Here is a 17,053-nt window from a genome sequence, read left to right on the forward strand (position 1 = left end):
TAGTCTAGGCTTCATCTGAAATGTGGATCCTGGAAGAGAGATACAGAAGAAGACTACAGGGATTAGGCATACAGAACTCCAGAGGAGCCTCAAGTCGAGAGCTCTAGGTCTGAGAGCTTTAAGAACGTGGTAGCTAGCTCAACCTGTGGGAGAAAATGAGCAAGCTTAAAGTTAAGTAAAAATGGCAAATACACTGTAGAAGACATAAAAAGTTATGGAATAAGATGGGCATGGGAAAGCAAATATAGTTCTTAGGAATACTACTTATTCAATAGCTTCAAACTATCTCCTCTTTCTCAAGAACTAACATGCTGTTTCTTTCAGCTAAACAGCCATTTCTGAATAAATCCCCTCAACCCTATTTTTACAACCAGGCTTGACCAAAATGAAAATGAGACTATTTCTTTGTAAACTAAACTACAATTTAAGTAATCGTGAAGAGTACATAATTCTTATCTATTATAAAGTTATTATTTTCATTTATGCCCACTTCTTGACAGAAAAGAGGTATTTAAGGCCACTTTCTAGAAAAACCCTAACTCTATAGACAATACATATAACAAAATATAACGAATACACAACTAAAACATTTATTCTTAGGTTACTCAGTTTTCTTTACTACTTTATGTCTCTTCATTCTTCATAATCTACTCACAAAGTCCAGAGCAGTAATAAATAAATAAAATGAAGGTTGCCAAGGGATTGTTTCAACTGGGTTAAACCGAGAATAAGAGAATACCTTGAGGTTTCTGAATATGTAATTGCTTGATTCCTGTTTGAACTAAAAGGGCAACATCAAACCCAGTCACTATTCCCTAAGGAAATGAACAGTATTCATTACTGGGGGAAAGTATCTGCTCTCTGTTTTGCTTAGGATTTCTTCATGTAGCCCTTCAAACTTGCAACCCTACCTTCTGCCTTGGAGTGTGATGATATCTGGCATGTAACGACACACTGTGCTCTTTATTTGGCCTTTAATAAACTAATCAATGTTTTACAGTTGAGATGTTTACAAATTACAGAGACTTAACCCTGAGCAGACAAACACCTTTAACAAAATTAAAGATAGCACAGTATAGGCCATCATTTCACTACTACTAAAGTCCCCTTTGCCCTCCCTCTACTTCATAGTAGGGTAGCCATTATGGGAATGGAGGTAAAACAGCTTATCTATCCTCTGTTGTCTAAGTACAACATTGAATTCACAAAGAGTATTTGTTTTCAAGAGCACAGACTTTTGAGTTAGAAAAGTTTTTATTTTAAGGTAGAATCTTGCTACATAACCTAGATTAACTTCAAACTCAGGACCCTCCTGTCTCAGCCTCCAGTTGTTTTTAAATCTAAATTCTACCCACCCACTAGAGGGGTAGACCTTACGGAATTAACACACTATGACCAACCACATTTGTAAAGTGGGATCACAGCTGTACTGTTTTAAAGGTAGCCTGTCAAGGGGACTTATGATTAAAAACCCACATATTTCAATTAGTTCCTTCCACTGTTTCAAACACTTACTTTGTAAGGACAAGTTCAAGAAAACCATCATATATGGGCTGCCCATGCATGCTTCAGCATTGCCTGGGCATAAATTTAATTCAAAATTCAATCAACTGTTAAGATTTCAAAAATATACAGAAGTAAAATTAACTTGAGATTGAAATTTATATTAAGGCTTATGAAACAGTATTTATGTAGACTAAAATATGTAGATTGTTGGGAGTTTCACTGCATAAAATACAACTACTGTGGGAAAAATCACCAATGGCCACTGAAATATATCAGAATCAATTCAACATAAAGTTTGCAAAAAGTGTAACTAAAAAATAGCCTAGACCTTCCTTTCAGTGTTACATGAAATACCAACAATAAATTACTAAAAGAAAAAAAAAATCCACTGGGATCCAGTGCTGCTAGTCATTTACCGTTTTTGACTGGCATAGTTGAGTCTGGTGCAGAACAACAAAGGCAAGTGAAAAATAGTGCTAGGAAGATAGAAAGGCTTTCAAGCTTTTTTTTGTTCCATTCAAGAATTGTACTCAAAGCTTTTAACTACTAACAGTTTCTCAGTTAATGCTAGATCCATGTTTCTGAAATGATAAGGAGGTATTGTAGATAACAGTAAAATTTAGACATATCACATAGCAGAATTTCATTAATAGCTGTTCACATCAGCTTATGTAAAATTTTAAAAACTTTTTATTTTTACTTTATTTTTGTGTGGGGTGTCTGTATGGAATTCAGAAGACAAACCTAGATTTGATTGCCATGTGGATCCCAAGAACTAAACTCAGAATGTCAAATGTGATGGTAGGTGTCTTTATCCACTCAACCATCCTACTGGGCCCCAGTTTGGTGTAAATGATGAATTCTGAATTTTCATCAAGATCTGAAATTTGTTATATTAATTCAGATCAAAGAGGTGGTAAGTCATCTGAGATGGATCCTTTCCTTCAGGCCTTCATTAGCGACCTCTGTCTTGTCGATAGTCTTTACTTCTGATTCTTCAAAAGCCAATCTTTTTTGTTGTCTCTATCAAATGTTCCCTCTTTAAACCTTAACAGCAGGAACTATCCAATATCTCAGGGGTATTCTTATTATTCTTCTGCTGCATATGACTAACACTCAACATATTTCTCAAAGAAAACTATGAAGCACAGTTTGTAATATTTAATATATTATCTAATTATACTTGTGAAGTTCAGTTTGAGCTGGCACTATGCTGAAGTTATCAGGATAAAGATGTAAGAAACTAGTCAGCTATTCAAACTCCTAGAATGACTCAAAGAATCTCAGAGGAACAGTTAAAAACAGGCAGATCTCAGGGAGCTTCTCTTCCTACTAAAGTTAGTACAAGTCAAGTCAATGATTGTAGCTCTCCATACTCCTTTTGGTTGTGAGCCTGACCTTTAACGGCATATCCTTTAAAAATGTTCTCCCCCCCGCCCCTCTCTCATATAATATTCTGTCTGTCTGTATGTCTACAGGCCAAAGAAGGCACCAGACCCCATTACAGATGGTTGTGAGCCACCATGTGGTTGCTGGGAATTGAACTCAGGACCTTTGGAAGATCAGGCAGTGCTCTTAACCTCTGAGCCATCTCTCCAGCCCTGAAAATGTTGTTTACATTTGGTTTTATTCATTGAGAAAAGGATAGCAGTTTCTATGTGCTAGAGGCAACTGCATGAGGGAAGTATATGCCAGTGAAATTCAGCATTTCAAGGAAAACAAGACTGCCTTTCAAAACTCCTAATCTTTCAGCTAAAATTTTGACAAAGACTTTTCACATTACAATCAGATTCAGAGATCAATTTAGTGAAAACGAGTTGCATCATCATATTTCATAAATGCCCATCCATGAGTTCTCTCAACTGACCAATTCTTTTGATAATTCAACCAGAAATGAGTCTAAGAAGTGAAAGAAACCAAAGATTATTCTGAGGTGAGCAGAGCAAGGACAAAGATTTGAAGATGAGATAAAGATGGTTCATAATGCCTTTAAAGATGTCTTGTAAAAAAGACAAGAGATTTGGAGGCATGAAGAAATTCCAACCCTTTATTCCTTTTTCATTAGTGGATCTAGGCACAAATAGCCTACGAAGTCCCCGAACCATCAACACAATCAGCAGTTAAAAAGAAGACATCTTGTGATTTCTATTAAGCAGTACCTCCTCACCATTTCAGACTTATGTTTATGTTAGTAAGAACTTAAAAGAATCATGAATTAAAGCCTATATTTATAAAACAGCTAAACAGACAATGTATCCTCTTCAGTATTTTGCATACAATTTGAAGTGCAGCTAATATTCTCTTAAATATGCTATGTGGTAGTAATCATCTTTTTGGTATCACCTATGTGATGCTGGTTTTGCATCCATGCAAAACTTAGGCACTTAGGGGCCATGGAAACTTCCACTGATGTCCAAAGGAAGGACTTGAAAGCCAGACAATGTGTGGCAAGATTACAATCCCTCTGGTAAGCCCTTGAAAGGACAATTATGTGAAGCTGTGAGAGTCATCTTTAAGATGACACAGGGACTCCAGAAAGTCAGAGATGACAAAAACATGGGCTATTTGCCAAGGAAAGCCATAGGCAATGAACAGAGCCAGACCAGTAGAGAGGTCATAAAGAAGGTGAGGCATAAATATATTCTAAAGAAACTCCAATAGTTTAAAGGTAAGAATTTCATATTTTGATTAGATTTCAAGTAGTTTATACACTTTTAATCCTGACACTGAACAAAATTTGTCTTTGATCTGCAAATGTTAAATTTAACTGAAAAGTTAACAAACACAGTTTCAACTTGAACTTGTTCTAAGCAGCATCATTTTGGATTAACTATCTTTCCTCTCCCTTTCTATTTATTATTGTGGTGCTGTAGACTGAACCCAAAACTTTGTACATTTTATGCAATTAATATACCACCAACCTCTATCAATGGCTGTTATGTTTTGAGACAGGGTTTCATTGTCAAATCCTTGAACTCTTTAACCCTCCTGCCTCTACTTTGTGAATGCAAGGATTAGAGGTGTGTATCACTAAGCCTGGCTTTCTTCAGACACACAGAACTTTAAAATGTTTAATAGTTCTCTATATTTAAAATACAGACAAGAGGTTATAAAAGGTTTGGAGTTCAAAGAGATATAAAATCAAAACCAATTTTCAAAGCACACACAAGGATTAAAGGTTTATGTATACATAAAAGAAATTTTGTTTTATAAATGTTTAAAGTACAAATAAGAGGTTTTTCAATAGATTTTTTTACAAAGTAAAAAATTCACAAAGTGAGAAATTCTTTTGAAGCATTTAGTAGTTTTACTAGATTTGCCACTATCCTAGGAAATAAATGCAATTGGAGCTTTTAAAACACAGCCTCAGTGTTTGCTATTTATAAGATTTGATTATTGAAGGGTGAATTTCTTTTTTTTTCCTTCGAGACAGGGCTTCTCTGTCTAAACTCTGGCTATCCTGGGGACTCATTCTCTAGACCAGGCTGGCCTCAAACCCATAGCTTGCCTATGTCCTCCAAGTGCTGGTATTAACGCTGTGTGGCACTACCGCCTGGCAAGGGTGACTTTCTTAATAATTTCATTTAATGGTATTCTAATAGGTACTAAGACTTTAATGTTTCACATTTTTTTTTAAATTTAGCGTGTTTGTGTACACGCACACACATGAAGGTACCATGGTGTGCACAGAGGACAATTTGTGGGAGTTGTTTCTTTTCTTCCACTTTTACATGGATCATGAGGATTGAACTCGGGCCACTGGGCATGGTGTCAAGCACCTTTGTCCACTAAACCACCTTGCAGGCTCAAGACTTTCTTTTTTTAAAAAATTATAATACATAATACACATTTATTTTCTTAAGACCATAAACATTAAACTTGAACTGAATGTTTTCTAATGCAAAAATAATTTTAGACACTATACAACTCACAACATGTATTAAACTTTATAGTTTAAATGATGATTTTGTAATAGAGAACATCACACTGCACTCAAGCTCAATGTGAATTAAATTTATGTATTTATGTCTTTGGATAATATAAACTTATCTGCTGAGTTATCTAGGGTAACTCTCCATGTAAGCATACTGATACTGAATAAGAACCTATACATATTCTAGTAAGAGCTAAACTTGACTCCTAGTGCCACCACTTAATGGTATATGATAGATTATTCCATCTCCCTATGCTTCAATTTTCTTCTCTGCAAAACAAGAAAATGTGATAGGCATGGTCATGCATACCTTTAATAATAGCATCCTGGAGGCAGAAAGGAGGAGAGTCTTTATGAGTTCAAGGCTACCCTGTCTACACACCAAGTTCTAGGACAGTAAAAGCTATACAGTGAGGACTGCCTCAAAACAAACCTCAAAACAAAACAGCAAAAATCCCCATCAGGGGTACTGATAGGTGGTATCTATATAACTATGACTTAGAAAAATTACATGAGATAATGTGCCAAGAACACTGAGTACAGTGCCTAACAGTAACAAAAGCACAACTAGTTTGTAGAGAAATCTAATCAACACTTGAACCAAAATTGACAGCATGGGATCCCCACAGGGTTTCTGTGTCATGCTGGCTGTCCTGGAACTTGCTCTGTAAAACAGGCTGGCCTTGAACTCACAGAGATTCACCTGCCTCTGCCTCTCAAGAACTGGGATTAAAGGCATGTGCCACCAAATCCAGCAGTATGAGATTTTTTTAAACTAAAGCACCTAGTTTGTTTGCTTGTTATTTTTCAAAGAGGGTCTTTCACTATGTAGTTCCAACTGTCCTGGAACTTGCTATATTAGACCAGGATGACCTCAACTTGGCCTCCAGAATGCTAGAATTAAAGGCATGAGCCACCAACCTTGGCCAAAACTTTCATTATTGATACTATTCTTGAAGATTTGACAATTGCTCTTAACTTTTTATATAACACTGCAAACATAATTCTACCTCAAATTCCTCAATTCACAATTTTTGGAAGCTTTTAATTATTAAATAAACATTAGAGGGGGCTGGAGAGATGGCTCAGTGGTTAAGAGCATTGCCTGCTCTTCCAAAGGTCCTGAGTTCAATTCCCAGCAACCACATGGTGGCTCACAACCATCTGTAATGAGGTCTGGTGCCCTCTTCTGGCCTGCAGACATACACACAGACAGAATATTGTATACATAATAAATAAATAAATATTTAAAAAAAAAAAAAAAACATTAGAGAAATTAGACATTTTTTGATTGAGTTATGCAGATTTGTTATAGGAAAATGAACAGGAAGTATGTAAAATAATAAAAAAGAACTTGCTGGCTCATTTCTTTCCAGACTACTTTTGAAGTAGTAAAAAATTACTACTTTTGAAGGAATTTAAGTTTATAGAGAAGTTACAGAAAACCACACTAGAAAACAGCAGAAGACGGAGTAGGTATGAATATGGATAAGAAGATAGTAGACAAAGACCTGTCTGCCTGAGGACAAAGCTGAAACAGCTACAGTGGCTCAGCTGATATCAACCCACACCTTTTAGTTTTCTTAGAAATGAAGTCCTGGTAGTTATTGACTGCTTTGTAGTATCTGTGTAACATACTTTAATAAGAACATTACTCCTATAATGATGTAATTATGGACATATAACTTAGCCCATACTTTTCTCATTTTCAAAATATAAATTTCAGATGAAAAATTTTAAGATCGTATCCTGAATTAAACTTACTGAGAGCCCACTTGATCAAAATACAGCTCTATAAAACAAATCAAAGAAGGTAAATAAAACAAATTTTTTTCTAAGCAGAAAATTTTGAAAGAAATTAATTTTCAAGATATATAAAAATATATACTGACATCTAATATACTGCTTTTATATGACACTGTCATTTAAAATTTTCTCAACATAAATACTAGGAAACATTTGGCTGTGTTTAGAAACAAAGATGGCCTTTATGAAGAAAGTAAAATCCTCCAAAGAAATAAATTAATTTAAACAATATTTTATTAAAAATGGATATATTCTTTTTTTTAAAAAAAGAATTACTTCAAGTATTTCCTGGAAAAATAGCTGCAAAGTATTTTGGGCTTTTCACTACACTGTAAGCATCTATAACAGATGCAACAGAAATATTTAATGTTACTATCATACAGGATTTCACTTTCTTTTTTAAACTGATGTATTTATTAAATACTACTATAGAGACAGGGTCTTGAGCTTTGTGAGACTTTGAAAAGATTACATAATCCAAGTATTTAAAATTCTAAGTTTCAACTTATATTTTATACTGTTAATTATACAACGTGCTCATTTTGTTCATATAGTCATCTCAATACAATAACATCAGGTATAGTACATAAAATCTAATCCATTAAGTCTTACCAATTTATGACCTGATGAGACACTCTTGTGGACAACATTCAGTCCTTAGAAGCTAGAATAACCCTCCAACCATTTGAGGGCATCACAACTTTTAAACTTTCGGCTTTCGATCATTATTATGTCACATTCCTCCTCCGATGCTGAATTCTAAAAAAAATTCTAGCAAAGAGTTTAAGTAAATAAGTGCTTTAATCAAATAGCCTTTAAAATCGTCTATAGCAAAGGTTTATGTTTCACCATGATTACACAACTGATATTTTTAGATGTAAAATAATTTGAAATATTTTATTTGGATTCTTAAAACTTAAAGTTCCAACACGGACTTTTAGGCCACCAGAATATCTGTCAGTGAAGAGTCAAACAATAATGGAACCAATTAAAAGTTCAAGATCATGACCCAGAAATTCTGATTTAACACCATGCAACCTGATATAGACAATTTTAACCCTACAAAATGACACTGAAATACTACTCTCTGGTTCATGTATGTCTCTAAACTCTAGCACAGGTGGCAGGACCATAAAACTCTGCATGGATCACTTCAGTGCTTATAACAGCATTCCACTTTTATTCTGACATCTGTCTGCCTATACTCCTCTCAATTATTGAAGTAGACATGTTGGTAAGAACAAACTTTATCACATGCTTTAGGTACAGAAGTAGTATATCCTGAATGATTCAGCAGTGGTCCTGGATATCATCTTGGTAAGGGTGTCAAAGAAAACTAGGGAAAGATTTAAAAATTGTCAAAACCACTTTGTTATAAGTTATCTTCTTAAATTATAATTATTATTTTTTTTTGCCAGAAAGCTTCCTACTGGACATCTATTTCAATCCGTGAAGAATGACATCTTTACAAAATGTGTCTGATAATGCTAATTTTATTTTTAGTTGCAAGTGAGCCACAGCAAAGGCCAACAACTGTGGCTAGTTTTTACCTAAATTAACACTCTAAATAAAATGATTTAATGGGTGGGGGAGTAAAGAGGAGGGAGAAGGAAAGAGATCCAATATTGAGGAAGATCAGTATGTTCAAAACTCCAGACAGTCTTGGAAGGAAACTCTGCAGCTATCTTAGGGTATCTGACCTACATGTATGCAGTGCATTATGCTGCCACAGATTCTACCTTTGAAAGGAACTTTTTTTTAATCATACAAGGTTATTTACAAATAGAATCTTTCCAAATGTAATCTCACAAAACATTTGACATCATTAAAATTATATGAATTGGATTTTTCCCCCCAAAGCATAAGCTTATATGAAATCACCTGGTGAAGGCAAAAATCCATATTTATCCAAAGCTGTGATCACTTCATTAATTATCACCAAAATGTCTCTGGAAATTTTTATAGTTATAATCCTAGCAATCAAAAAAAATACTTACTGAATATTTTTTAAAAATCTAATTTTGATGATTTATTCTGTTATTGGAAAAATCCCACAAAAAGATAATATATGTAGTACTATTTAATGAACTAAATGCTTCCCGAAGTGTGTATTGATAGCACTTGTAATTTGCTTGTCTGGAAGGCTTAGATGAACTGTCCATTTGAAGAGCAGACAATGCTTGACTCTTTGTTAAAGGGCTGGCTTACACACAGTGTCACAGTTAACGCCTGGGAAGCCTTTGAAAGATACAACTGAATTAGCCACAGCAAATTCTGTTTTTTTACTGATAAGCTTATAGGAAAAAATATACACATATTATGAAAACACAGTAATTTCAGTTTAAAAAGTATGTTTAAGAAATATAAAACTTCTATTTCAATGTGTTCCTTGAGCACACATTTTAAAAAATTAGTTGTTATATAGGACAGGGCCATATCTGAAAAGTTTTATTCTAAAATGAATCTAGGTAGCTGAAGTATTTTATAGATTAATCAGATAAGCTTTGAAATGCTAACATTAGAAATTCCTTTTATGAGTACCTAGAAAGCTTTGTCAATCATAATCTAACAATATCTTATTGTTAGGAATAAAAATCCCACTTAACTGACAATGTGCTCTTGTAAGATTTAGATATACGCTTGCTATCACTTAGTTCACCTTTATGGAAAAAGCAACAAAACAGAACAAAATAAGAGCAGGAGGGCAAGGATGAATGACTTAAAAATTTCCAAGTATTAATTTGAAAAGTGATAGACCTGAATAACAAGCCTTTAAGATTTCCCCAAATAACTTTCCAGGGGAAATTCCTTGAAATACTTGGGGTTAAACCTAGGATTTTGAGCTGGTGAATGCACTACCACTGAAAGCTGGACCCCCAGCCTGCTGTTTGCTATTTGAACGCATATCTCTGGAGTCATACACAGCTCCATTTTCAAGTATAAACCACATTTCTTTTAAAATATTCTAAAATTTCTGTAAGATTACCCATGTAGGTACATAATTTCACTGCTGTTCAAAAAAGTTGTCTACACTTTTACACATAGCTACTCCTTATGTTATGTATTACAAATATGAACTTAGAAATATCTAAGATAAACAACTAGCAGAAATATTCTTGACAGAATAAAAATATGGGAAGACCATGTGTTCCCAGAAATTAACACAGAAACTACAACTGGTCTAATGTATTATAATACAACCAAAAAGCTCCTATGTGGTGGTACATTTTTTATTTTGTGTGCACATGTACGTATGTGTTCAAGTGAATGTGTGTAGGAGTGGGTATGGAGACCGCAAATCTACATCAAGTGTCTTCCTCACTCATATCTCCACCTTACAGTCTGAAATAAGTCCTTCTCATTGGCTGACCATTATGCCCCAGGGATCCTCTTCAGTGCTGGTTTAACAGACATGTGTTTCTATTCCCAGCTCCCCCCACACCTCTTCAAAATGTGCATACTGGGAATCAAATGAAGGTCTCAGCTTGTGTGGCAAGCGCTTTACCCACTGAGTCATTTTCCTTGCTCATCCTCCTTTCTTCCTTCTTTTTCAGTGCTGAGGCTTGGGGCCAGGGCCTCACATACACTATATACAAACTCAGCATTATCACTAAGCCACATTCCTCAGCTCTATGTAAACTTATAAATTTAGAGAGGATATTAAAAAAAATTTAAAAAATTAATTTGGGGGTGGGAGAAGATAAGATGGAATAACAAAGTAAATGGAGGCCAGTTGTATACTTCTCAAGTATACGCAATAAAAAAACTACATACTTTCTAACAGGAAACTATATATTTTACTATTGAGTTACTGATTTTCTTTGAGACAAGGTTCCTCCGTGTAGCTCTGGCTACCCTAGAAGTTGTTATATAGACCAGGCTGGCCTCAAACACAGAGAGAACTAACTGCCTCTGCCTCCTGAGTGCTGTTACTAAAAGCCTGTGCTCCCATGCCCAACACAGTACACTATGGACAGTAACTATGGACAGTGACAGTCATGTTGCCCGCACATATGTTAGCATACTGAGGACACTACCATTTCTGGTCCAGAATTAAAAAAGCTGGTGAAAAAAGTACTATCTTCCAAATCTTTCTTTTAGTTTGAGCAAGTCCAATAATGAATCTTCAAATTCTGAAGAGGTAAACTGTCTTAACATAAAAATGCCATTTAAAAGGATATTTAGCAAAGGATAATAAATTGCAATTATTTTCATTTATTAAAATTTATTTCTTCTAAATATAGCAATTATTTTAGAAATAGTCAACTAAAGTCCAAACATGGAAGCTAATTTTTGATAATCCATAATATTTAAAAGTTCTCTTATCAATTACAAAAAGAACCCCAAAATTTATCTGTGGTACTAGTATGAGAATATGCGTGCAGGCACCTAAAGAACGCCATCTACAGCTTAAAAGTTGGCCATATAGCCAGGCGGTGGTGGTGCACACCTTTAATCCCAGCACTCGGGAGGCAGAGGCAGGCGGATCTCTGTGAGTTCGAGACCAGCCTGGTCTACAGAGCGAGTTCCAGGACAGGCTCCAAAGCTACAGAGAAAACCTGTCTTGAAAATCCAAAAAAAAAAAAAAAAAAAAAAAAAAAAAGTTGGCCATATAAATCTCTCCCGCTGCTCCAATATTTAAAAAAAATATGAAAATTTCATCTAATTTTTCTTCTCAAAAGGATTATGTATGAATTTAAATATACTGAAGTATGAACCTAAAATTTTAAAGTGTTAAGGAATATAATGGAAAAACAAAACAATAACAAAAGAAAGACATTCTGTTTGTTCTAGGTCACTAATATTAGGGTATATTTTCTTTAAGTCTGAGCAAGAATAATAATAAGCTTTTCCTAACAAATCTTTGTTTCCTATCAAATCAAGATTTTGGAAAATAGTGAATTAATTTACACAATTTCGTGCTATTTAAAGACTTGGTTTACTTAAAATATGATAGAAAATAATTACCATGACCTCTGAAAGTAGGATGGGTGATACAGGTTGAGTAATTTAAGTAATGAAGGAACAAAATTACGTAGACTGGTAAATAGCTGAACAATTTCTCATTGCCGATTCTGAAGTCTATCAATGTGTAGAAAATAGACATCAATTTATCATATATTGCTGAACTATAGAAAAACTAAGAGAAGAAATGTTTAGGAACTAATGAAACAGTACTCCAAAGAATGGGGCTAAGATTGATGATTAAAACTATGGCAGCAGACAATTGTCTAAGAGCAGATGCAAATATTTTCTCCTCTTTTGGTTCGGAAGCAATATTCCCAGAGTGGTCCCATTTCTAAAACATCCTTCTCATACTATCTCCTCCTCTGATCTCAACGTTACGTGGTACTGCCACGGTTCTGGAATGACTCTCTCTTACCCTACTCTCTTCCTTGGAACCCTGGCCTTTCCTAAAGTTTGAACTCTAAAAACAGAGAAAAAAATATTATCTATTTTACAGCATTAAAAAGCTTATGTATCAGGTAGCTTTCCAAAACACAATGGCATTGAGCAGACAAAAGTTCTTTATCCACCCAGATTCACAGAGTCTGAGAGCTCTGCTACATACTTGGGCTAAAATAAAACACCACTTTTCAGAGATGATTAATGGACAGCCTGGCCAAATTCAAAGCTTTTTGATGTATAAAACTTTATAAATGGAACTACTCCATCAACAGGCAAAGTGTAACCAAAATCTGTCTAGATGGATAGTGTATAATTCTGCACAGGACTCTGTTTAGTAAATGCATCACTGTTTATGTCAGGAATCTTACTCCAATAAAGGAACAAAGTTTTTTTTTTTTTTTAAATTTATCTTACTTCTCTGCCCAGTTGCATATCTGGATATTTCTACCAGTTTGTCAACTAATTCATAAAACAGCTAAAACCATAAATCTCATCTATATATCTATTCAAACTAATTCTTTTACTAATGCATCCTACAATATGTGCGTTCCCTCAGTCAACTGGGTTTTGAACACTCTGTGGAGTTGTTTGAGTGCTTCCTTATAATCCACAAGCTGTAAAATCTTTTTTTTTTTTTTAAAATCATACTGCCGGGCGATGGTGGCGCACGCCTTTAATCCCAGCACTCGGGAGGCAGAGGCAGGCGGATCTCTGTGAGTTCGAGACCAGCCTGGTCTACAGAGCGAGTTCCAGGACAGGCTCCAAAGCCAGAGAGAAACCCTGTCTCGAAAAACCGAAAAAAAAAAAATCATACTTTTCTTTGTTCAATCGAGTTTTTCTTCTCTGTTATTATATTATACAAATAATCAAATCCAACTATTGTTTTTTACATGTATGTGTGTATGTATATATTTCCACACATGTATGTAAGCCCTACATATTCTCAGTGGTCCATAGGACCATTCCTCTAACTAGATTGCTTCTTTACCTCAGTTTTCTAGTTCTAAAATACCAATTTCTACTCACAACTAAGAAAGCTACCTCACTCCAACTTTCCTTGTAAAGTGGAAAGTGCCTGGATATTATAAAGGGCCATCGTTTTCAATTATGTGATAATGATTCTCTTTATCTTTTCCCAAAGACCAAGCTCATTAGAAGTAGGTTTTGAATTTTACAATCTTGATTTTCCTGATATTATAGGAATCAATAAATTTGTGTCAAATAATGGCATCTGACCACTTTCCTTATTAATTTACATTTAAATATTTTTGCTACCATAAGAACAAGCTAACGCCAAGGAAATAAATCATATATCCCTTGTAATTGTTTAGCACTTCCTGACTAAATTTAACCAATTTCTTCATGAAGACAAAACACTCCAAGTGTTGATACATAAGGCAAATTCTTAAAAGCAGTCTGGTTTCCTCTCTTTAGTCTTCTCTAGCACTTCCGTGTCTTACTGACAGACATTTAAGTAAACTGTCTGTTGTAATTCTTACATTAAGCTTTCGTAGACAAAAACTCTTAATGATGCTTGATTCCCAGTGATTATTGAGACAGATTTCTAAACTAATTCTGTAGATTTAAGAAGACCAAGAATGAACACAATTTTTAAAAGGTAGTTGAAATTTAGCATCACGAAAATGATAGCTAGTATGTGAGAATATCACAAAAAATGACTTCACAATAATATAAGCTCTTAGAGAATTAATCATTTAAGATATATATGGGGCTGATTATCTTTGAGCTATCAGTATCACTCTCCTCATATTTCTCATCACTTCCACGGACTTTCCTGAGGACTCTGCAACTGACAAATGAGGAAAGGAACACAAAAACTATGATGGTACCTAAAAGACTTGAGTAGCTTCAATTTCAGTACATAGTGATGAAAACCCTCGAGAGCTGAGAAAAGATTATCTGAATATAGACAAAGGCAATCTGGCTATTGAAAAACCTCTCAAATTACTAATTCTAACTTAAATATAGGACAAACTGGTAAGTTAATAAAGGAGAACTGGTAAGTTAATGAGGAATAGCATATTAGTAATTTATAATTTGAATATAAAGATACTTGATAAATTGAAAGTATATTGGAAGGAGAAAAAGGTTTCAGTCCTTAAAATTGGGTACAAGCATGGACATTCAGACAGTCAAACATGATTAATGAAAGCTAGTTTAAAAGCTATCCCCAGGAACAGAGCAATGCCTCAATGGTTAAAAGCACTTCAGCTATTCCAGAGACCCGTTTGGTTCCTAGCACCCAGGGAACTGGATGGCTCACAACCAGCTGTTACTCCAGCTCCAGATTTGATGCCCTTTTCTGGCCTCCATAGTAGCATACCCCTCACTCCCCACTCCCAATAAAAATAAGCCTTAAAAAGTCTACCCCACTGATGGGCAAATTTATGCTTCAATATATGTAGATAACACAAATCATATACAGGAGCAGGAGTTATGGCTTCCTAAACCAACGGTTCTCAACCTGTGGGTGGCAACCTCTTTGGGGCTGCATGTCAGATATTTACATTCTGATTCATAACAGTAGCAAAGTTATAGTTGTGAAGGATCAATGAAAAAATCTTATGGTTGGGGGGTCACTACAACATGAGGAACTATATTAAAGGGTTGCAGCATTAGGAAGGTTGAGGACCACTGTCCTAAATTCTTGAATAGTTCTATTTAACAAGAGAATTATCTTTGTAAAATACTTATTTGGCAAATCAATTGTTAACAAAAAACAAACAAAACAACAACACAAAAACATATCACAAACCCCCAAATTTACAATAGTCCAAAATAAGGCTATTTGGTGAGATCCAAAACAAAGCCAAAAGTTATAATTAACATTTTAAAAGCAGTATTATTCTGTTAGGAATAAACAGAACCACAGTGCTTTCTCAGTGTCAGTTAACAAGTCTGTATTTGCCAAATAAAGCTGTATAAACTGTTCTGTTAGAACTAATAAAGCCCACCACTCCTCATTTGTGTGTGTGTCTATCACTTCCCCCATCTTAATAATAAGGCAAGGCCTCCTAATGATTCTGGACCTTGTTGACTGGCTAGACTGGGTAGACCAGCAGGCCAGTGAAATTCTGGAATTGTCCTGTTGTCACCTTCTAGTGTCTGGACTGCGACACCTACATTGTTTTCTCTCTTTTATATGGGTGATAGGGATCTAAATTCAGGTCTAGTGTCTTTTTCCCAGTCCAGAAATATATTTTTAACCTATGAAAAACTAACAGATACAGAATTTGCCTCATTTCTGAGATGCTAAAAGTATTTGGTATCTACTAAAAAGAACAAGTATTTAGCTGTAACAGCAAATTGTGACCAAGTAACTTCTATGGTTGTCCTACAATGAAACCACTTTAATATTAGACCAAAATTATAGAAAATAAAGATTAAACTTTCCACAACATATTAATGAAAATAATATATCATTTATACTGACATGATAGCTTATGAAAGCTAGATATTACAAATAATTAAACTGCATTTAAAGCTACTTATCATATTCAAATAGAGTACTATATTTCCTTTGTATTGAGGAAAAGTATAAGGCATACCTCAAGTACTATTTACATGATTAAAACTTTGTTTCATACTATAATCTAGTTATGTATTTCTCTATAATACTTTATACTGTTAGAACAAAACTAATTTCAACTTGATTATATACACAGCATTACAAATTTTAAAACTTCCTGTTCATAAACTATCTAAAATAATTTTTGGTTAAGTAAGAAACAAAACATCTAAAAGATATAAAGTATTAGAAAATATCTTTTGAGTTATACACACAAACAAATCAAGCCAAAAATTAAAAGAAAGCTTTACTATTTACTATTAACGCAATGCAGACCATGTCTTAATATGACATGTACAGGCACTTAGCAACAATCTTTTCTAATGAAAGAGGTAGAGTGGAGTCTATTAGTGTTATCCAAAAGTATGCCAGATGACACAAATGCGTTGCCAGGCAGAGTTAAAAGAATCTAACAAGCTTTGTGGGAATTTAAGAAACACTGTGCTCAACTCCTATTAATTAAATACAGAATGATGGATTGCTAATAAATATTCAGCCAAATAACTGAACAAAGCATATACTATTTAAAAATGTGTGTTAAGCAGAAAGATAAACCAAAGTATCTTTTGCCAAAAGTGAAATCAAAGAGTTTTTTTGTTTTGTTTTAAGTGAAAAATAAGACCTAAACAGTATCTCTGTGAAAAAGCAACCTGTTTGGGGGGGGGGTCTTACAAATTGTTTTATAGATATACAAAATTCTAGCAAGCAAATGTGGTGACAATTTCTTGTCAAAATTAATGATAATTTTGTTACTCAGGTCTTGTCCCTCTTCCAGTTTAATTTTTGAATGGTATTTTGTTTTGTTATAA

General features: G+C 34.4%; 1 protein-coding gene across 3 annotated transcripts in view; it reads right to left on the bottom strand.

Moving 5' to 3' along the window:
• Tsc22d2 (TSC22 domain family member 2) overlaps positions 1-17,053 on the bottom strand; it is a 56,541-nt gene that overhangs the window by 25,161 nt on the left and 14,327 nt on the right. Inside the window, exon 2 of one of the 3 annotated variants that reach the window (XM_041658974.1) lies at positions 7,878-8,017. The exons of the other annotated variants lie outside the window; for them this stretch is intronic. Within the exon in view, the coding sequence (XP_041514908.1) occupies positions 7,975-8,017 (43 nt within the window). The 3' untranslated portion in view covers positions 7,878-7,974. Of the gene's footprint in view, positions 1-7,877; positions 8,018-17,053 lie in introns of those variants that run through there. 3 annotated transcript variants of the gene reach the window in all.

Source organism: Microtus oregoni, unplaced genomic scaffold (assembly GCF_018167655.1).
Source record: "Microtus oregoni isolate MIOR12 unplaced genomic scaffold, Mior012 000010F_ref0000083, whole genome shotgun sequence".
NCBI classification, from domain to species: Eukaryota; Metazoa; Chordata; class Mammalia; order Rodentia; family Cricetidae; genus Microtus; species Microtus oregoni.